This window comes from Danio rerio, chromosome 16 (genome assembly GCF_049306965.1).
Source record: "Danio rerio strain Tuebingen ecotype United States chromosome 16, GRCz12tu, whole genome shotgun sequence".
NCBI lineage: Eukaryota > Metazoa > Chordata > Actinopteri > Cypriniformes > Danionidae > Danio > Danio rerio.
The window spans coordinates 11,414,841-11,437,213 of NC_133191.1; the positions used below are offsets into that span (position 1 = coordinate 11,414,841).

Here is a 22,373-nt window from a genome sequence, read left to right on the forward strand (position 1 = left end):
TTCTGTATTTTAAAAATAAGTTTCTATCTTTTTTCATATTTCTTTGTTTTAAAACTTCAGGAAATATATTGTTACATCAAAATTTGTGGTTTTGGTTACCATCCGTCAAGCTAATCTAGCTAAAATAGTGCTTAAAATGTCACTTAATAGAGTATTTAAACCTCAAATAAAAAACAAGGCGAATAACTTCAAAAAAGTCATTTTTGAGAAAAAAGAACCACCAGGCTGGCTACAGGCCTGCAATAAGAAATAAACAAGTTTTCAAGTGCATTAAAAAGTGTGAGTTTTGCCTCCAGTGTCTCGCCTTTAGTTCTTAATAATAATTTTATCAGTAGAAAAAAAGCGCAGTAAAAGGTACCTTGAATTTTCCCACCTCAGCGTGCACGAATGCTTCTCTGCATTGCAGCAGAACACCGACAGAGGTCGCTGGACGATGCTTAAACGTGAAAGGAGGACTGCGCTTGTGAGAGAGCTTGAATCTGTCTACAACACTGATTATGTAACGACTTCTTTGCTTCTCGAAGGAAATTCACAACGGACATTCATCCTGTGAATGTAGATGCACGCTTCAATGCGTCAGTGCTTCTGAAAGCCTTGTATATGACCAACACAAACCAACTCGCTTGGAAAGCACTATTTGCATTTCAACAACATGTTAAAAGTACACTACCTATTTTTCCAGCGTGGTTTATACAGCTCTCAGTCAGTCACTTGTGTGTTTGTCCTACTACTCATCAAGCACGGGGTTAGGCGAGTACGTCAGGCCACGCCCATTCCATCCAGCTGGTGGCAACATGCGTGATGACTTCATCGCTGAGTTTGATCATTGGCTCGTCGTCGCGACGCTTCTGGCCAATCACGCGGGGATGCGATGACGTCACCTACAAACTCCTGCAAGCGTTGCATGGACGGGGCGGGGCTCAGCGGCACATACGTTAGAGACAGTGGAATGCCGCGCGGTGATTGGCTGTCGCGCACGAGGTGAGGGGCTGTTGCTGAGAGAAAAGCGAGGCAGAGTGGAAAAAAATCGAGAGCGTCAACAGTAGTTACAAGCATAGTAGTGTGAAAGTGAATTGTTTAGTCAGAGACCCGCACGAGGGGGACGCTGAGATTAGCCGAGTGCTTTTGCTTTACTCATAAGTGAACTGAATTACTTGACAATAGCAAACAGTAAAATTCTTAATCAAATATAAAAGTTGTTTATCTCTAAAGTTAAAAAATATCTCAATCAAATAAGTTTAAAAATAAAAATGTTTATCTTGATGTCGTTTATGGGGAAACACGCACGTTTATTAAGGAGCGCAGACTCGTATCATGTTATTGGCCAGCGCTTCTTGAACACTTCCCTAGTGCCCGCCTACACCCTGTTCCTATGGTTCCCAGCGCTCTCATTGGATACTGTAACTTTTGGAGTGAGCGCCGGCTTGCTATCTAGCCTTTCTGCGATTGGCACAAAGTGCCTGTCAATCAAACGGAAGAAGCCACCGAGAAACGCCCCCGAGTTTCTGCTGTCAAATCCATAGGCTACTGTATCTGCCAGCGCGCTCTGATTGGCCAGCCGCGCCAGCTGTTAGTGGTTCATTCACCATTTTGTGAGTGTAGTGGAAAAGGGATTCATATAGTTTTTAATCCCTGCCTGAGTTGCTGTTGGGAGGGGGGCAAGGATGTTTTACGGAGGACTGATATAAAGTAAAATTCCCGACAGACAGAAGACACACATGGACGTTGCACGCCACTTCAGTCCGAAAAGAGAACACGCATCTGCAATTTGCACCGTAAATTCATCGGTTTCCTCTTAAGTATTTCTGCTGGTTTGGTAAGTAGTAACTACTCAAACGAACACTGCCGGCAAACCGTGTTTTGGGCATGACTGTTGCGTGTAAAAGACAAAACAGCTCACAAAAACATCAAGGAAGGACCTAGAGCAAAGAGAAGGGAGGGGGGTGGGGATGCAGAGTTAAACTTTGTCAAATGTTTTAAAGAGCAAGCTTTTTCGACTAGCCTAATTTAATAACTTACCCCATTCCGAACTGTTTTGCCTGAATGGCATGAGTTTGAGCAACTTGACGAGAGCAGACTGGCACTCGTGCACTGCGTTACGCACTGGCAGGATTACGCTCGAGGAAGGATTGCACTACAGTACTAGCGGAGTAATAACGTCACGGCACCAATGCAAAAACAAACAAATTAATACTTCATTATTAAACGGATTAACCACACGCGCTGTCGTTCTCGGACGTCTCATAAAGGTGGATCACTCGCAACTTTTGCTGCATGCATGTACGTCCTCATATTGACACGGGCAACCTTTGCGTTGTGTTTTTGCACGTCAGCGCGACTGTATTTGTGCACGCTTTAAAGCTTTCTTTTACTATTTTTCAAGACGTTTCTTGTTTGATCTAGCTTGTGTGAGAGTCCTTGGCATAGTACTACTCCTGTGACATTGCGAAGCGAGTATAGTACTACCACCGGCGGCTGCCGTGCGCATTCTTCTGACGGTACGCTTTTGATTGTTGTGCATCATTTCAGGGGCTCATACATGTATTTATGGTAGTATTTAAAAAAAACCTTTAATTAATATTTTAATGAATGCTTTAAAAGTATCATTCAGTTCTCACAGGCCTCCTTGATTGAGGGGTTTTCATGGTACACACACACACTCTTGATGTTTTTTTTTTTTTTAAAGAGTGTCTTCATGATGATGGCTGCATTAACACCAATCCGTCAATTCATTCTTCATCAGGTTATGTGTGCCACTTTGCACGCTTAGCAATGGAAGGTGTGTGCCACCGAGGACCTTTGCTCCTTTGAGTCATGGTGGAGAAGCGAGAGATTTGCTGACTGGTGATGGTGGTGGTGCTGGATGTTGTTTTGGGCAGCTTCGCTTCTACGTCACACCCTACATGTACTGCTTCAGCATCCATATGGCGCAAGCTTTGGTACTCAAGCTTATCTCCTGATTTCAAAGTGCTTGAACTCAGGAGCATGGCATGCGTCTCCGATGCCCCTTGTTGTGCGCTCGTCTCTTGAGTTTCTCCAGGTTTTGCTGTTTCATGTGTGTGACTGTAACACCCCCATTGTGACCCAGTTAAAAGTCCAAATAAAGCAGGTGATACAGTTGGAAATGGTTGGATTTGGGGAGGAAATAGCACCCATGCATGCCCCGGAGCTGCACGGCACTGCACTGCTGCAGCCCTGCACCCTCCTGAATGCCCCAGAATGCACATTTTGCAGAACAATCTGTGAATGAGCACAAATTCACTGTTGAGACGCAATGTGTTGTGTGGAGTGGGCAGATCGTTGACTTGAAAATCACACTCATTGTGGCGTCGTGGGTTCTTTCTGTTGTTGTTGTTTACATTTGATATATATATGTATATAAAAAAATGTTTACTTTGCTTCGTAACACTGCGGTGGAGCGATGCACTGTTAGGCTTATTCTCCAATTAAATCCGAGTAGTGTGACAGGCTGGCACACTGGCATCACAACTGCGTGTGAGTCTGTGTCCCCCTTTTCTGCCGCACATCAGTCTGAATATATAGATAGGTGCTTTATTGACCCCTGAGGGGAAACGTAAATGCACGGATGTATTTTGAGCGAATTTGACATGATCAGTTGCTCTGTTGACAACTGGTGCACCTTGAGCAGGGAGTGTGTATGTGTGATATTGCGTGTTTGAGCTTGGCATTGGCGTGTGACGCAGAACTCATCAAGGTTTTACGTTTTAAAAAAAAGTATAATTATGCAAAATCTCTCTTAATCATTGGGCCTTATTAACATTTTAATATTTGCATTTTCATTGGGGTGAACTGACATTTATTTCGCCTTAATAAACGTGTAGCTACTGTGAATAAGGAGAAGCAAATCAAGCAAATTTAAACAACCTCATGCAGAAGAAATAGTCATTAATTCTGAAATAAACCATTTGACCTTTTAGGATCAAACAGCAGCTGAGTGACGGCTGGAATATCTCGTCCGTTTATCAGCAGAAGTGGAGTGTGTATGTGTTGTTTTGAAGTGGATTAAGATTGTATCGATACAGCAGTCGTTGGCCTGAGGATGAGGATGGTAGCTTTTATTATCGATGTTCACACAGAACACAGTGACGCTTCAGCTGAAAACCCTGCACTCTGTGTGTGTGTGTGTTTGGATTGGATTGGACGTCTGTCATATGGCTGATATCAGAGTTTTTCTTGCTTCAGTTAGACCTTTAATACAGGTATCATGCTAATATTCAAAATGCTGAGACTCTGTTTGACCAGCTGTAGTTGCATAGGAGTCAAAGCTGTCATGAGAAGCGGACCTAGGATTAGCCGTGTGTGTGTGCGTGCCGTTTTGCATCGCTATTGTTGCACACTTTAAATTTATGAATGTTAATATCTTTTAAATATTTTCTAAATATATTAAACTGTCAACTTAGAATTAAATGCAAATCACTGCTTGCTGTAAACATTTGTTATTTCTTTCAATTGTGATTCCTCTATAGGCTGTTGAATTCTGTAAATAGAGTTCTCTTTTGATAAATATTACTCCAGTCTTTACTTTTAATTTTGTCAGTCATGGGAAGTGGACGGGAAGTTGAGTTGAAAGCGTGTGTGTTGTTTTGCATCACTATTAATGCACTGATTGTTTTTAGTTATACCGTTTTGCATTTGTTATATCATTCAGGGTTTTTCCTGCATAGATAATTACAAGACAGCCACCTCCATCAAAATTTGCACCATCACCACCAGGTTTTGTCCTAAATCAGGCTGACATTCACAGCTACCGACAGACTTCAAGCGATGACCAAGCACTGCTCATGTATTTAATTACGTTTTATGTTAGATTTTTTAAATAAGATAATGTTTTATTTGATACGATTACAAGAATAATGCAAAATGTGTTTGTTTAATGATTGGGATACCATCTCAGCTTCATTTTGGGCCAGGAAAAACCTGGTATAATTATTTTCTAAATATATTGACCTACACAGATCACTGATTGCTGTAAATTAATGCTAGAGCTAATTAGTTCATTTGTGATTCCTGCTATTGAATTAGGTAATAATTATATATATATATATATATATATATATATATATATATATATATATATATATATATATATATATATATATATATATATATATATATATATATATATATATTTAATTTTTATAGATACTTCATTTATACTTACATATTTTAAATTCTTAATAATTTCTCTGCCTTTACTTTTGTCTAGTCTTGATTTGTTTCTATTTAACAACTAATTCTCACTCTAGACATTTTGGTAAGCCATAGTTTTTAAAAGCCTTTCACAATTTAAGGCCTCAAATCAGAGCAGAAAGTCTTAAATGTTATATATATATATATATTATATATAAATAAAAATGTTTTGACATCAAGTTTAGCAAAAAAAAAAACTATATCTTTCTCTGTATCTTTCTGTATGTTTTTCATTATGATTAAATACAAATCTGATCCATAAAGGTATCACTACAATGACTAGACAATTTGTACCTTAACAGTGTCAAATGTGTTCTTCAAGAACTGTTTAAAGGCATGTTGCTATATCCAAAATGTGTCAATTTATTTTCAGTAAATTTAAAACATCAAATACACTTTGAAACGATGTTTCAGTTTTAAAAAAGGTTTTATTTTGTGTACATATACCTTTTCCATTTACAATAAAGAATAAAAAAAATACTTGAACATAAATCAAAAGATCTAATGTTTTCTAAACATTTCACAATACTTTTCTCAAAAATGTTACAGACATACATTCTCCCAAATACAATGTAAAAAAAATTCTCCAATTTTCACACAATAGCTTGTAATTATCCAAAAGTTAATTTACTTAATTTTAATATAGAAATAGAATCATGCAAAAGCATTGTAACGAGAAAAGCATAGTCTTTGATTAGTTTTACAATAAAATGTCTGCATGAACACTTGGTATATGCGGGACTTTAGCCAGCCCACGTGCAAAGTGGAAAGCTAATTGATAGTGGATTTCAATAATGAAAATGTCATTTAGAAAATGCTACTAAACGTTTATTAAAAATGTCTTAAATGTTTACTCTACAATACCTAGAGTTTTATGTTTTACCAGTTGTTTTGTATTATAGAACTTACTAATTATGAGCTTCTTTAAACATATGCTTTAAATGATGATGATTCATGTTTTAATATGGAAATTATTCATAAATCATTTTGTATTTCCTGTAATATTTATTTTCATAGATATTGTAGCAAAGAAGGAGCTATCCAACACTTATGTACATTTTTTATGAGAACAATTGTGTACCTTCATTTTAATTGTTGCATAAAAGGTACAGAACAGTATCATAAGAGGCCTTTCTGTACTTTACAACACAACTGTTCCTTAAGGAACTATTTTTATACCACCGTGTATCTTTTTTTAATTTTTTAAAAATCTTTTTTGGTGTACATTTACTGGAAATTTAAAATATTATTTTTCTAAAACAAGATCAAATAAAGTTAACATTAGATTTTTTTTAGATTAGATTTACACTGTAAAAAATGCAGCGTTCCACTCAATTCATTCATGTTAACCCAATATAAATCGATTAAGCTAACTTAACACTTATATATTTTTTTGATTATATATATATATATATATATATATATATATATATATATATATATATATATATATATATATATATATATATATATATATATTTGAGTAGATTTTAGAGTTCTTTGGCAGATGAAGCTCTGATTTTGATTATAAAATATTTTTTTATTATTATATATTTTAAAGTAAGCCAGGGTTATTATTTAATATAATTTTGCTTCCCAAATATCTTGATTGACGAACACCAGAATGTACAGAAAAGGTTAGTTCCGTGACTTAGAGCTTTTTTGTTGTAAAAATGAAGTAAAACTTAACAGAACTGCATGAAACTGCATTTTTTTTTAAGTATTGCTAATATAACTCACTGTGTGCATCCTATGGATTAAAATTTTAGGGAACATATTGACGTTGTGCCATTCAAATAATTTACCACATTTGTTTTACATTTTCTAAAAACTCCCATCAATAAACAAAAAGACTTTCAAAAAACCTGAAAAAAACCCAACCTATGACAGCTGAATTTTTTTGAGCAACGAAGTCAACTGCCAAACTGCATATAACTTGTGAAGACGTACTAAAGCAGCAGTACTAGTTCTAGTATCAATCTCAACTTGGCAAGTTGTCCGGCATGTTCATCTAATCTAGTTACGTAGATTTGAAAAGCAGCACATTTGAAAAACAAAATTCCCCTCTGTAAAAAACCAACAAAGGAAGCTGTAGGCCAGAGACGATAGTGATTTAATCATCAACCTTTTTCCCCTGGAAAATATCAGTGGTTCAAATCCATTAGAAATAAATCGTAAGCTAAATAGTGATTTTGTGGTTTGGTCAAGTACAAAAAAAAGCATCACATGTTTCCAGGATTGTAGGTTGTGCAGTTTGACATCAACATTGTGTTCCCCGAACAGGAATTTCTAGAAGCTGCAGATATGTCAGAGTTTATGCAAATGTAGCAACACTTTTTAACAACACGCTTAAGCTGCATGGCTGAGAAGATTATATATGATGATGGTCTGGTTCAGATTGCTGTGATAAATTTCCGATCATGGGTATAATTTGCAGAATGTTGTCAGCCATAAATAAGACGTTGAAAAATCATTTGCAATACTAAATCATAAGCAAACGTATAGGGCTCGAGTTCGCTTTCCTTCAGTTAAGCAGCATTTTTGCTTATCGTAGATTAATAGACCAAGGACAAGGACGACACGGCATGTTCAGAGTTTGTGTAAAAGATTATCATATACTTATAAAACTACAAAAGCTCTTTTGTTTTAGGATATTCCAGTCGTGCCTTCACTTTTATGAGCTGTAATAATAAAATAAATGTTATTCTGATAAATAAATATAAAAATAAGCTGGATATTCTGTCACTTTTGACTAACTGTTTGATGTTCGATTAGTTTTAATTAATATGCTTTAGATTTTATTTTAAAGATATGTGCAGTTGGGTGATTAAATGAATATAAACTTATCCAACTGATTTACTCTATGATTGCTATATCATATTAATAATTCTGAATGTTGTTCTTGAAATGAGTAAAGAAGTCTTTTGCGGTCAAACGTTTGTAGTTCTTCGGTACTGTATTATTATGAGTCACACATTTTTTTTCAGTGTATTGATTTTTTTCAGTGTTTTTTTACAGATCAGGAAAGTTTAAGTATTTTTGCCTACAGTTATATGTTTTGAACTCCTTGTCAAAAAAGACATTGGTTACTCGTGGATAGGTCCACACAGATTTCCCAGAGATGGGTTGCGGCTGGAAAAAAACTTGCTAGATAAGTTGGTGGTTCATTCCGCTGTGGCGACCCCAGATTAATAAAGGGACTAAGCCGACAAGAAAATGAATGAATGAGGTCCACAGAGAAACTGCGCTCGCAGAAATCCAACAGAAAAAAAGGTTTCTACAAATTTTTGAGCCCATCATTTAATCGATTTATTCTGGGTTCCACACAATCCATTTATGTTGTTGCAAAATCAAGAAATCAAGGTAACTTTGTTTTTACAAGTTTAAGTGGATTGAACATAAAACAATTAAGTTGTCCCCAAAAACTCAAGAATTGTGTTGTTACAGCTCATTTTAAATAAGTAGCTTAAACAAACAGTCAACATAAGTCATTTCGTAAGTGTGTAATATTTATTTTTATATTAATTTCAGTAATATTATCGAATAATATGCAAATTTTATATGATTTATGTTTAAAACATTTTGTAAAGTCCAGTTAGCGCGGTTCGTTTGACATATGTGAATCCACCAATCGCGCTCGGACACGCACCAAAACAATCGCTCCGAGATCGCTTGAATGAGGTGGTCTAGGCTTGATTGAAACAAACTCTGGAGCAGTTCGATTGTAGTGAGAAAGCAATACGATCTGAGCCCGGTTATATCACAGTGTATTATGGATATGGCATACAGCTATATGAAGAGAGATTTATAAGCAGGGCGGGAGGTCATTCAACAGACATCCCAAGTCTCCCAGAAGTCTCCCACAAATGCACTGAGTCTCCCTGATGCCCGCAAACGAGTGATAATCTCCCGGAAATCGCGCATCTCCCTCCCAGTCCTCAGATACATCGCGCACCCTTCTCACCCCTCCCCACCGCATCCATCCTCGCTCTTCAGACGCGTCGCGCGCACCCTGTCAAACACCACCAAACCACTACCACCCCCTGACATCTGAGTGGGACTTGTTTTAGCTATTTTGGTCCTTTTAGAAACTTTGCCGTGTGAAAGCGAACCGCACCAAGAACAAAGAGCAACATTGTATCAATTTTAATCCCTGTTTGGGAACAACTGAATCAATTCACAGGTGTGAAAGCACCTTAAGAAGGTCGCTGGTTCAAGTCCCATCCGGGCCAGGTGGCATTTCTGTGTGGAGTTTGCATGTTCTCCCCATGTTTTCTCCTCTGTATAGCTGTTTCCTAGAGTTGGATTGTGGCTAAAAGGGTATCCACCAGCAGAAACGATGTCACCACATAACATATCCTAGAGTAATTGGCGGTTCATTCCATTGTGCTCACCTGAAGTAAGGGACTAAGCCGAAGGATAGTGAGTGATCTATTCTGTCTTTATAGTAGATACGTGACCTTATACATTTCTGGAGATGGTGAAACACGTCTCAGGAGGAGCTACGTTTTTTTTTTTTTTTTTTTTTGCAGTTTACGGTTTCACTATTCCACCAGGAGCCGCTGTGTATGCTCAGATCTCCAATTTCTCGCACAAGTGCCATTCGCACCTGTGTTCTCATGTAATCCACCAGAGGCCACTGTGGACTGACTGACTTACTGACTGAGCAACCGACAGATCCCCCACCCTCGCCCTTCCCTAAACCCGACCAATAGTGTTTTAAATGGCACTGATTGACCCGGACAAACTCTGCTGGACAAACTGGTAGTGGGAAAGCCGTCCATGCGGAGGTAAGCTGTCAGCTGGTAAGCAAGAAAAGGAACAGCATCATACTGCCCCATAGCGTAGTGTTTTAAAGATGAAATGCAGCCATACACACCCTTGGCTACATAATTCATGATCTCCAGAAATGTACATAGGGCTACGTTTTCAGAATGAGCCTATGTTGGGTATATTGGTCACACGTTACAATAGGTTTTCATTAGTAAATGGATTTATTTACATGAACTAATAATCAGGAAGACTTGTACAGCATTTATAAATCATATATAAACATTTACCAATCCGTTAATAAAATCTAGATTCATGCTTGTTAACATTATAGTTAATGCACTGTAAGTTCACGAACAGCTTTATTTCCACCGACTAATGTTAACAAAGATGAGCAAATTCTGTAATTAATGTTTTGTTCATTGTTTGTCCATGTTGGTAAATAGACTGACTAGCATTAACTAATACAAGCTTATCGTAAAGTGTTACCGATATGAGAGACCTTCTGTGATTTTGTTTACCAAACAAGTTCTAATCAGATTTGTAAATGCAAATAAAATGCAAGACGTTATTAATGTTTTTATTTTTATGTGTTCAGTTTTACTTTCATTCATTCGTCATTCATTTCTTGTCGGCTTAGTCCCTTTAATAATTCGGGGTCGCCACAGCGGAATGAACCGCCAACTAATCCAGAACGTTTTTACGCAGCGGATGCCCATTCAGCAGCAACCCATCTCTGGGAAACACCCACACACACACTCATTCACACATACACACTCATACACTACGGACCCAATTCACCTGTTACGCATGTCTTTGGACTGTGGGGGAAACCGGAGCACCCGGAGGAAACCCACGTGAACGCAGGGAGAACATGCAAACTCCACACAGAAACGCCAACTGAGCGGAAGCCCGAACCAGCGACCTTCTTGCTATAAGGCGACAGCACTACCTACTTTGCCACTGCTTCGCCCGTTTTACGTTCATGTACTCTTTAAATAATTCTGTATACATTTGCAAATAAATGAAAAGCACAGAATTAAAGGGAAAAAAGTCCACAGATTGTCTGGCCCCGCTCATAAGCACATCTCTTATTGTTTTGACATTGCCAAGATTTTCTGACTCCCCATGAGAGCAAATAAAACGGAAAAACGTGATAATAGATTAAGCTGAGAACAGGAAAAACTAATAATAGTTAGTTGATTGTGTGACAGTTAGTACCATGCTGACTCGTACATTGTGCTGTGATTTGTGCATCTAAATAGGCTAATGAATTGTTTTGCTGTTCCAAAAATGCTAAATTATTATGAAAACCTTCTCACAAATCTGAAATATGTGGTGTTAAGATCCATAATGTTGACATCAGCCTAACGCCATTATTTTCTTTGTAATATTCCATGTAGTGACGAGGAAGGAAATCTCTCTCCATAGCAAATAAACAGTTTAAGGTCAGTAGGAACAGTGGGTGGGAAGTCTTCTGGAATGACTCAAAGAATCCCCTAATTCTCCTTTTAAAGCAATCTCTCGCAGGAAAATCCTGTGCGTGTTTTGTTTGTGTGGGAGGGTCTGTTTGCACATTTTTTGTGAGTGGGTGGGTGTGTGGAATAGTAGGGAGAGTGAGAAAACTGAGCGCAGAGGAGTGTGATTTCACACACGTGTTTGTGTGTACGACTGGGTAAGGACAGGATGGTAAAGGGAGGCCATAGCATAGAATGCATTTGTATCTATGGAGGAGCAAATGTTTGCGTTTGTGTTTTGCATTGAGACAACAGATGCTAAATATGTCTATTTTTGCATGCATAACGTATGTGTTTGTGTCAGAAGAAACACACACACACACACACACACACACAGAGACACACACACACACAGGAGCGCCTGCAGATTCACGATCTTTATACGCTCTGTCTGTAGTGCTATGGATCCTTCTCACTGTATTTGATGTACTGAGACCTTTTTGCTGTGACACAAAATACACACATAAATCACAACTTTGGAACTAAAGGAGTCAAAGACATACAATTTTTGCATCCCACCTGAAGAATTTATGACAAATGTATAAGCATTGTTATTTAGATGATCCAAATCTGTTGATTTCATGATCATTTTTTAATTTGAAAATACTTGAGTGCAGACAATATATGCAGATTTTAATTTGTATTTATCAGCCAATGTGTGTTAAATAAATGCATATAGTAAAATTCTAGTGTTTGTAATGAATGAGAGAAAAAATAATAATTTGACATACTTTTTGTTCCATAACAAATTGTGGACAACTATGTACACATTATTTAACTTTTTTCTGCTGTGTCAAGTTTTCTATATTTCGACACTATTATTGAATAAAATATTTATAGTTTAAATGTATATATTTTACCTATTGATTGACTGTTCATTCAAAATGTTGTAAAAGACATTTTGATGTTTATTTTCAGTTCAGCAATTTTATAGTTTGTGTTTTGTAATTTCTTACATAACATTGAAAATCTGTCATGCACCAAAATTGAAAACAGTTATTCCTGCATATACAGTTGAAGCCAGAATTATTAGCCTCTCTTTGATTTAGATTTTATTATTTTTTTTATATTTCCCAAATGATGTTTAACAGATCAAGGAAATTTTCACAGTATGTCTGATAATATTTTTTCTTCTGGAGAAAGTCTTATTTGTTTTATTTCGACTAGAATAAAAGCAGTTTTTAATTTTGTAAACAGTATTTTAATGGCAAAATTATTAGCTCCTGTAAGCAAAAATTTTTTTTTTGATAAACAACAAAACAAACCATCATTATACAATAACTTGCCTAATTACTCTAACCTGCCTAGTTAACCCAATTAACACTGTTAAGCCTTTAAATGTCACTTTGAGCTGAATAAAAGTGTCTTGAAAAATATCTAGTCAAATTTTTTTTACTGTCATCATTCATTCATTTTCTTGTCTGCTTAGTCCCTTTATTAATCCGGGGTCGCCACAGCGGAATGAACCGCCAACTTATCCAGCAAGTTTTTACGCAGCAGATGCCCTTCCAGCCGCTACCCATCTCTGGGAAATTACAGTCATCATGGCAAAGATAAATTAAATCAGTAATTAGAGATGAGTTATTAACACTATTATGTTTGGAAATGTGATGAAGAAATCTTCTTTTCGTTGAACAGAAATTGGGGGAAAAAATAAACAGTGAGGCTAATAATTCAGGGGGCCAATAATTCTGACTTATATTTTTCTTCTGCTACTTTGTGACTCTTTAACAGTGGCATTCCTTCCATATATACAGTAGGGAAAATAAGTATTAAACACGTCATGTTTTTTCCTGTTGACAAGGAATTGAATCAGATTTTGAAAAAAAAAAAACAATAAAACAAAAAAATAAAAATAATTAGTTATGCGTAAAAACAATGAAATGACACAAGGACAAAGTACTGAACTACTGAAATATCTTTAATACTTTATGTAAAAGGCTTTTTTGGGGACGGCAGCTTGAAGACGCCTCTCATATTGAAAATGAAGTCATGCATTGCTCAGGTGTGAGTGACTTCATCAGAGTGTAAAAATCTTGATGGTTCTGTGGGTCTCGTCTGTCAAATCTGATCTTAAATTTGTATTTTGTTGTTTCCTTGGCTTTGTGTTGAATTATTGTCTTGCAAAATTGTCCACCCTGGTTTCATCTTTATCATCCTGACAATGTAGATGTTGGACCGAAGCAGGTAACATTCATTTACCATGATGAAGGGCAGAGGGTTTTTGAAGAACTACTGAGAGATTTTAGCTGCTGTCTGGGCGTTCACTGCCTTTCTACAGCTCCCTTTCTTCATGTGTTCAATACTTTTCCCTGTGTCATTTCATTTTATTACACATAATTTAATTTGCGATCTGAATAGATTTGTTTTCTTTGCAGATTTCTTTGGTTGTTACCAACATCCAGGGAAAATTTCAAGTAAACTGCATCTTTAGAAACATGTTTTCCCTGCTGTATATAATATACGTACCACATTCCCTTCATATAATCTGTTTTATAACTTTCAAATTATAATTAATGAACATTAGTGTTGTTAAAATTATTAATAAAATTAATTTAAAATTGTTTTTTTTTTTTTTTGCTCTGGAAATCTAAAACATTGAATTAAACTTGCATCAAGACTAACAATGCACCAAGATGTTCAACAAATGTGATTTTCAGTGTGTCTTTTAGGCAATATACTGTAGGTAATTTGTTTTTGTTTTTTTATTTGACTTTAGATTAATGCACTTTGATTAATTTTCAGAAAAGTACACTATATTGGAAAAGGCAGGTTGAATGTTTCCTTATTGTATATGTTTTCTCAAATTCATTTTGCACATAAATGTGCTTGGGTTATTTATTAGAACACTCATGGTCTACTGTTTTCAGCAATCTTTATGTACTGTATTTTATCTATATAATGATGATATAATCTAAATATCTGCATATATATGGATGTCATTATTATCGCAGACATTTACTTGAAAATACACTTTTTTTAAACATAAACATAAAATTTGCATTTAAACAATTAGACATCTGAAAAAATAAATAAAATAAAGTAATAATAAAAAAAAAAACAACAGTCATAAAAATAATAATAATAAATAAAGAAATAATGAAATAAACATGCATTCCTCCAACCAACCACCCACCAGTGCTATTCAACAATAAACGTAGGTACTAAAGGCATAGTAAACATATTAATCACAAGTTTGTAAAAAGGAAATAAAAGGAGACCAATTTTTTTTCAAATAACAAAACCTTGTTTGTTTGGGTATATATGATTTTTTTTCCAGATAAAGTGTAACTGTTAACTCTGTCAGCCATAATTTAAGACTTGGAACTCATCCAAAACAAAAGGATGAGTTTTTTGGCAGAAATCAACCCATGTGAAACAATCTGTTGTTGTATCCGTGTAAGTCTCAAAAATTCTTCGGAAACTCCAAATATAATTAATATAGGATCTGGATCAATCGGAATGTCTAATGTAACTGAAAAAACTTTAAATATTTTGTTCCAGAAAGTCTGTAATTTGAGACACATAACATAGGAATGAGCACATCACTATTTCTACTATTTAGAAATATTTGTACTCTTAGAGCAGTGTCTCCCCAATTACTATACTGACAACATGGTACTTTCTCTTTAACTGTCTCTCTGACTCTTTTTTTTTCTTGTTACAGGTTGTTGTGAAGAGAAGCAAACAAAACCTCAAAAAGCCAATTAAACGGGAAAAGACAAAAGGGTAAAAGGAAACAGTTGCCAAACAAAAAAAAAAGATGAGGCCACCAAAGAAACAGAGAGGACGATCCCCTTTATCGGCAAGAGGAAAAGGAACAAGAAAACGAGGAGGCAAACTTGACGGACATTCACAAACAACACTGCCTGCACCTTCACATCAGAAATACACTCCGTCCAAAGAAGATAACTCTCTGGACAAGCAAATCAAGAGTAGCAACATGACAAACAGTGAGGGGTTAAAAGAGCAAATCAAAGAAAGGACAATGGAAACCTCGAAGTCTGAAGAAAATGCAGGAGTCGGGAATAAAGCAAAAAGCCCCAAGAACATTAACACCAACAATTTAACAGATAACACAGACTCAATCAAAATAGCCAGCAATGCACATGAAAATTCACATAGTAATAGCACAGACATATGTAACACAAACACTCAAAACCTTACTAGCACAAACAGTAAAAGTAGCAACCAACATACAAACAGCACTGCTAGCAATACACAGAATACAAATAATATAGGCAACAGTTTAAATAAAAGCAGCTCTTTAAGTGCCAACCACACTTCCACCACACTCTCCAGTCGAAAGACAGCTACTTTTAAAGCAAGGGTGCCCAAGAAGAAATATATGTATGAACATCAAGCTACAAGTACCTCTCCCATTAGTTCAAAACCTGTAACCCAGCTCACTCTTCATATCAACCATCTAGGTTCTCCGCAAAATTCCATTTCTCAGAACACTACTCCTGTAATCAGAAATGATTTATTTAAAGCCAATACTTCTGATCTGGATGATAGTGGAAATAGTAGAAGTAGACTAGAAATAGCCAATATAGCAAGCACAGAGACTTCGAAAGGAGACAGAATTATGGGTGACATGTTAAAAAGTGAGGTGCCTTCTGAAGTAGAAAAAGTGATCCAAATGGGGGAAGCAGATGGATATGGGGAGCAAGCCCCAAATTCTGTGCGTTCATCATCCACAGACACAGCCAGTGAACACTCTGTGGATCTGGAGGTGCTTGAGCCCTCTTGTATGCAACTAAATTCAGGGAACCATGTAAGAGCATCAAGAAGATTTAACCCATTGAACAATTCAACGCTGTCTGTTGTCCTGTCTCCCAATCACACACAAGTTGAACAGGAAGGGTCTGCAACAGTAGCCGAAACCCTAGCTAAAGGACTGAAAAACCAAAGGGTGCTTGCACGAAGACGACCAAGACGTAGTTTAAAAGAAGATGAGAAGTTAGTCAAGGAATGTATATTTATATGTGGTGTGGTGAGAGGGTCCAATAAAGAGCAGTTGAATGTAGAGTTGCAGATTAATGGGGAGGGGACACTCCTCTCGTATCCATTCCATACATTAGTAAGTCGTCCACACCAACCCATTGACCTCATTTTAGACGCCCCACCCCCAGGAAATGAACTTGTGGAGGTTGGGACGCGTGTATGTGTGCCTTATGGAGGAGATAAAGAAAAAGAGTGGTACAGAGAAGGTGTGGTTGCTCAGGTAGACTCTCATTCAGCTTGTCCCTACATGGTGCTTTTGCAGGAGGAGCAAAAGAAGGAGAGGTGCAGCAAGGAGGAGACCAAACAGACATCAAGTAGTGTATGGGTTGCCCGCCAGAACTTGCGCCTCCTTGTTCCACCATGGGATGGGGTTATGAGAGAAAAAGAAAGAGAGGAGAGAGAGCACAGAGAGGAGATTGAAGTTGAAAGGGAACTATGTCAGTTAAGTGAGGGAATGGATTTGGTAACTGCAGGTCCACCTAGGGAGAATTGCAGATTCCCATCTCCAGACACAGGGGCTCATCGTTATGAAAGCACACTTTCATCTTCCACGTCACCAGCAGTTGTGATGGTAGCAAACAATATGTTTGGCTTAGCATCTAGGGGGGAGAATGAGGGAACTGAGAATAGGGAAAGAGTTAGAGAACGAGAACATGAGCGAAAGCAATTGCAGACTCCAGAAGTGGACATGGAGGTTTTGCGACTTAACATGGCACCACTTAGAGATAGTGGAGGACCTCTAGTCTCAGGAGGACCAAAAACAGGAGCTCCTAATCAGCACAGACAAATTCTTTCCAAACCTCCTGGGTATCCGAGTCCTATCACAGTGGTGCGAGGCATCTCTGGGACAACTTTAGGAAGTCCACAGCCCACCCCTTCATCTGCAGTTTTAGGGTCAGATGGAGGTAACAGTCACCATATCTCACCCTCTGTGCCTCCTTCCCCCAGCTCCAGGGGTTCTTTGACACCTCTGGAAAAGACTCCTACTCCTTCACAGACCTCCACCCCAGTTCCAGGGAGTTCTGCCTCCTCTGCTTCTTCCTCAAGGTCAAGGACACCTTTGTCAGCTGTCCAACAGAAATATAAGAAAGGCGATGTAGTTTGTACACCCAATGGAATCCGTAAGAAGTTCAATGGAAAGCAGTGGCGGAGGTTGTGTTCACGAGAAGGCTGCATGAAAGAGTCCCAGCGTCGAGGCTACTGTTCTCGTCACCTCTCTATGCGTACCAAAGAAATGGAGGGAGCAGTTGGAGAGAGAGGAAGTGGAGGAGGTGGAGAGAGTAGCTCGGGGACTGTGACCCCTTCAGACTTGCGGGGTCGTGCCAGCAGTGAATTTGAATGGGATGAGACTTCTCGAGATAGCAGTGAGACAAGCAGCAGAGGCACTGACTCTCGTCCACGTCTTGGCTTGCCATCGCTGCTTCCTCAGGATTTCTCTCGTTTTGACTTTGATGAATGTGAGGCTGCAACTATGCTGGTATCTCTGGGTTCAAGGTCTGTGACTCCTTCATTTTCACCAATTTCAAATCAGTCCCCATTCTCACCTACACCTTCTCCGTCAGCTTCACCACTTTTTGGCTTTCACCCTGCAAATTTCAGTCCAATTACAGCCTCTCCAGTTTTGCCTCATCGCCGCCACAAACATCCCAGTGGCACCAACAGTGGTCTCCCAAAACATGGAACAGGGGGCACAGAAAGGGAGAAGGATAGACACTTGTCTGGTATAGTGCCATCATTCCACCCCAATCTAACCTTCACTGTACCTATGAGCCCAGGCAAACGCAGGACGGATGCCCCTCCTCCCCCAGTTCCACTATTACAGGAATATACCAAGCCTGATCAGGAACAAAGCTGTCGTGACCCTTCTCTTGTAACCAACCTTTGCATTATCTCTCCACAGACCACTACTGTCACACACCCCCAAAGACTGCTTTCAACCACTGCCTCTTCTTCACCAGCTTCTCCCCTAAGCCTAGAATCAGGTTCACAATGCACCATTTCCCAGCAGCCTTTGAGAGACTCTCCAGTAATAGTGAGAAATCCTGAGGTTCCTTTAATAAAGTTTACAGAACTCCCACTGGCTAGAGTTGCAGAGGTGGACAGGACCAGTTTCACAGAAAACAGCCAAACTGGTGTACATCCAGAGACAGGGCTACAGGTTCCTGTTCCAATTAATGCTGCTTCCACTAATGGCTCTGTCCTACTGCAGAATCCCACTTCAACTCTTGTTCTAGTGTCTACTACCTCTTCCATTCTAAACCCAAACCCTGCAGGTCTACCTACGCAACCTAGCGCCACCTTAGCCTGCATATCAGTGCCTAGCCCTGTTTCAGGGGCTGGTCTAATTGGTGCAGGTGATGGAGGGGGACAAGATAAGAGTTGCCCAGTGACACTCCAGCAGCCGGTTCCTTGTCACCCTGCTCCTACTGCCCTGCTGCCACTCATTCTTCCCACAGAGACCTTACATCCTGTGCCATGCAAAGACATCATCATGGGGCGACCTGGAACAGGTAAGAGAATTTGATATTTACATTTAAAGCTAACAGTAAGGTTTAAGCTTTTCTTTGCTGCAATGTTGTTTTGCTATGCTTACATAAACACACACACACACACGATTGTGAATGTGTGTAAGCCTGATTTAATGAAAAATTTAAATACAAACTATTTAGAGACTATTTAAAGGCTGAAGTAATTTTTCACTTGGTAATTCTTGTTGGTCACTTTTGTTGGTCATTTGAAACCTTTCCTTCTGTTGAGAAATGTTTATGTCAGTGGTTATTAAGGCTGTTTGTTAGAAGCACTGACGGAATTTTATTTTATTTTGTTTTGCAAAATAAAAAAATTCATACAAATTTGGAAGGATAAAAGGAAAACTTAACAGCATATACATTTTTGACTACTAACTATCCTTAACATACCATAGTTATGGAAATTACTTGGGTATTGAATATAAATCAACACGCTGAAATCAATATTTTATTTTTACACAATTATAGCCAAGAGAGAAGTACAGATGGGCCATGGTATGAAATCAATGTGATAGTGTGTCTTACAAACTACATACACTCACTGGCCACTTTATTAGGTACACCTGTCCAACTGGTCATTAACGCAAATTTCTAATCAGCCAATCACATGGCAGCAACTCAATGCAATGAGGCATATGGTCATGGTCAAGACGATCTGCTGCGGTTCAAACAAAGCATCGGAATGGGTAAGAAAGGTGATTTAAGTGATTTTGAACGTGGCATGGTTGCTGGTGCCAGACGGGCTGGTCTGAGTATTTCAGAAACTGCTGATCTACAGAGATTCTCACGCACAACCATCTCTAGGGTTTACCGAGAATGGTCCGAAGAGAAAATATCCAGTAAGTGGCAGTTCTTTAGGCACAAATGCCTTGTTAAAGCCAGAGGTCAAAGGAGAATGGCCAGACTGGTTTGAGCTGATAGAAAGGCAAAAGTAACTCAAACAGCTTCTTTTAACACACAACCGATCCAACCTTGGGGCGGATGGGCCACAGCAGCAGAAGACCACACCGACTGCCACTCCTGTCAGCTAAGAACAGGAAACTGAGGCTACAAACAGGTTAACCAAAATTAGAAGATTGAAAAAACATGGCCTGGTCTGATGAGTCTCAATTTCTGCTGCGACATTCAGATGGTAGGGTCAGAATTTGGTGTCAACAACATGAAAGCATGGATTTATCTTGCCTTGTAGCAACGGTTGGTGGTGGTGGTGTAATAATGTGGGAGATATTTTCTTGGCACACTTTGGGCCAATCTTCACATTGTATCCATCTTCTTTTGGCTACTTCCAGCAGGATAAAATGCCATGTCATATTCTATGTCATAAAGTGTGAATCATCTCAGACTGGTTTCTTGAACATGAAAATGAGTTCACTGTTCTCAAATGGCCTCCACAGTCACCAGTTCTTAATCTAATAGAGCACCTTTGGGATGTGGTAGAACGGGAGATTCGCATCATGGGTGTGCAGCCGACAAATCTGCAGCATCTGCGTGATGCTGTAACGTCAATATGGACCAAAATCCTAAGGAAAATTTCCAGTACCTTAATAAATCTATGCCACGGAGGATTAAGGCAGTTCTAAAAGCAAAAATGGGTTTAATCCAGTATTAGTGAGGTGTACCTAATAAAGTGGCCAGTGAGTGTATGGCACTGAAAACACATTCAAACTTTAGAATGCTGACATTTTTAAGCGCTGTATAACATGAATTCTTTTTGGATAATGTATGTATTCCCATTACATTCTGCATTTGTTTTGTAATAATGAAACACTTGGCTTGTATGACAAAATAGCATTTAAGCATGCAATTATTTCTTCAGAGATTGATTAGAAATGAGTTGAGAGAGCCACAACAAAGTTGTATACTAAAAAAGTATGTTTAATATCGAATATAAGTTTAATATCAAATAATTTTACTTGCAAATTTTTTTATTTCTAAATACTGACAATTTTTTGTTTCCATGTATATACACATGATTTATCAATGTTTTATACTGATGCAAAGAAGATGATGCTTTTGCTTTCAAAACTTTCACATTGTTAAGTAGAATTTGAATTTCCCTGCATTTTTCCCTTTATCTCAATACTCATTCATTCATTCATTCAATTTATTTTCGGCTTAGTCTCTTTATTAATCTACCCACTGCGCCACCATGTCGCCATCTCAATACTCTTGAAATATGAATACATCAAGCACATTTTAACATGGTGAAAATCAGTCACTCAGCATGCTCTTTCCATCACCATTCCTCACATGGTGTCTTTTAATTGTGGGGAAATGTTAGGCTTTGCACCACATCCATTGCTTTGAAATCTGACTTAAAAGCCCAGTCTTGGATTGGACTGTAGCAGCTGGATCACTTTTGCCTCGTTCTCAGCTAAAAAAAAAAAAAAATAGTGTGCTGTAGATACTGCGAATGAAATCGTTTGACACTTTGTGACAATAGTGACTCAAGTGCCCTTGTGATAAAAGTTTTGATGTACAGACTCATTTCATATAAACAGTTGGATGTAACTTCCTGGTAATTTAACAGTTCACTGGTAAATTCATGCAAATGTATTTACCGCATAATAATTGATGGGTTTGTTTTAGTTTAGTTCTGACTCCTTTGAAATGCTCTTTAGTCTTTATTTTCACATCCGTACTGCGCAATGATATTTATTTATTTATTTATTTTAATTAATGTTTTGATTTTGATTTATTTAGAAACTATTTTGAATTTAATTTAGTCATCCACATGAAAATACCATTGTGATTTTGACCTCATAAGGGCAAGTGTTTTTGCTCATATTTTAAAACACATACACACACACACACACACACACACACACACACACACACACACACACACACACACACACACACACACACACACACAAACAAATGCTTTGTTCTAAATGAGATTCTAACATAACCAAAAGTGTAATTTATCATTTTTAGTGCTCATAAAAACATCACAGAAAACTGAAGTTTTGTTTTTAAAATATATCAAAACTCTGAATTTCTAGATTAATGTACCTACACTGCAAAAAAAAAAGATTTTCTTACTTTGATTTTTTTGTCTTGTTTCTAGACCAAACATCTAAAAATTCTTATAGCAAGAAGACTAGCCTTAGACGTTTCTAGACAAGCAAATCATATAGTCTTGTTTTCAGAAATAAAATTCCAAAATGCAGTGAGTTTTTCCGTAAAACAAGCAAAATAATCTGCCAGTGGGGTAAGCAAAATAATCTTATGTCAAAATGAAAAACAAGATTATTTTGCTTACCCTTTTGTCAGATTATTTAACTTTTTTTAAGGAAAAACTCACTTAATATTGTCATTTTATTTCTGAAAACAAGAC

The 22,373-nt window shown here is 37.7% G+C and overlaps 1 protein-coding gene across 2 annotated transcripts in view; it reads left to right on the top strand.

Moving 5' to 3' along the window:
- Nucleotides 1-1,598: 1,598 nt before the first annotated feature.
- The window catches only part of cicb (capicua transcriptional repressor b), a 68,506-nt gene continuing 47,731 nt past the window's right edge, over nt 1,599-22,373 (top strand). For both annotated transcript variants that reach the window (XM_005173512.6, XM_002664811.8), the window contains exons 1-2: nt 1,599-1,816; nt 15,166-19,015. In XM_005173512.6, coding sequence (XP_005173569.3) covers nt 15,262-19,015 — 3,754 coding nt within the window. In that variant the 5' untranslated portion in view covers nt 1,599-1,816; nt 15,166-15,261. The remainder of the gene's footprint in view (nt 1,817-15,165; nt 19,016-22,373) is intronic.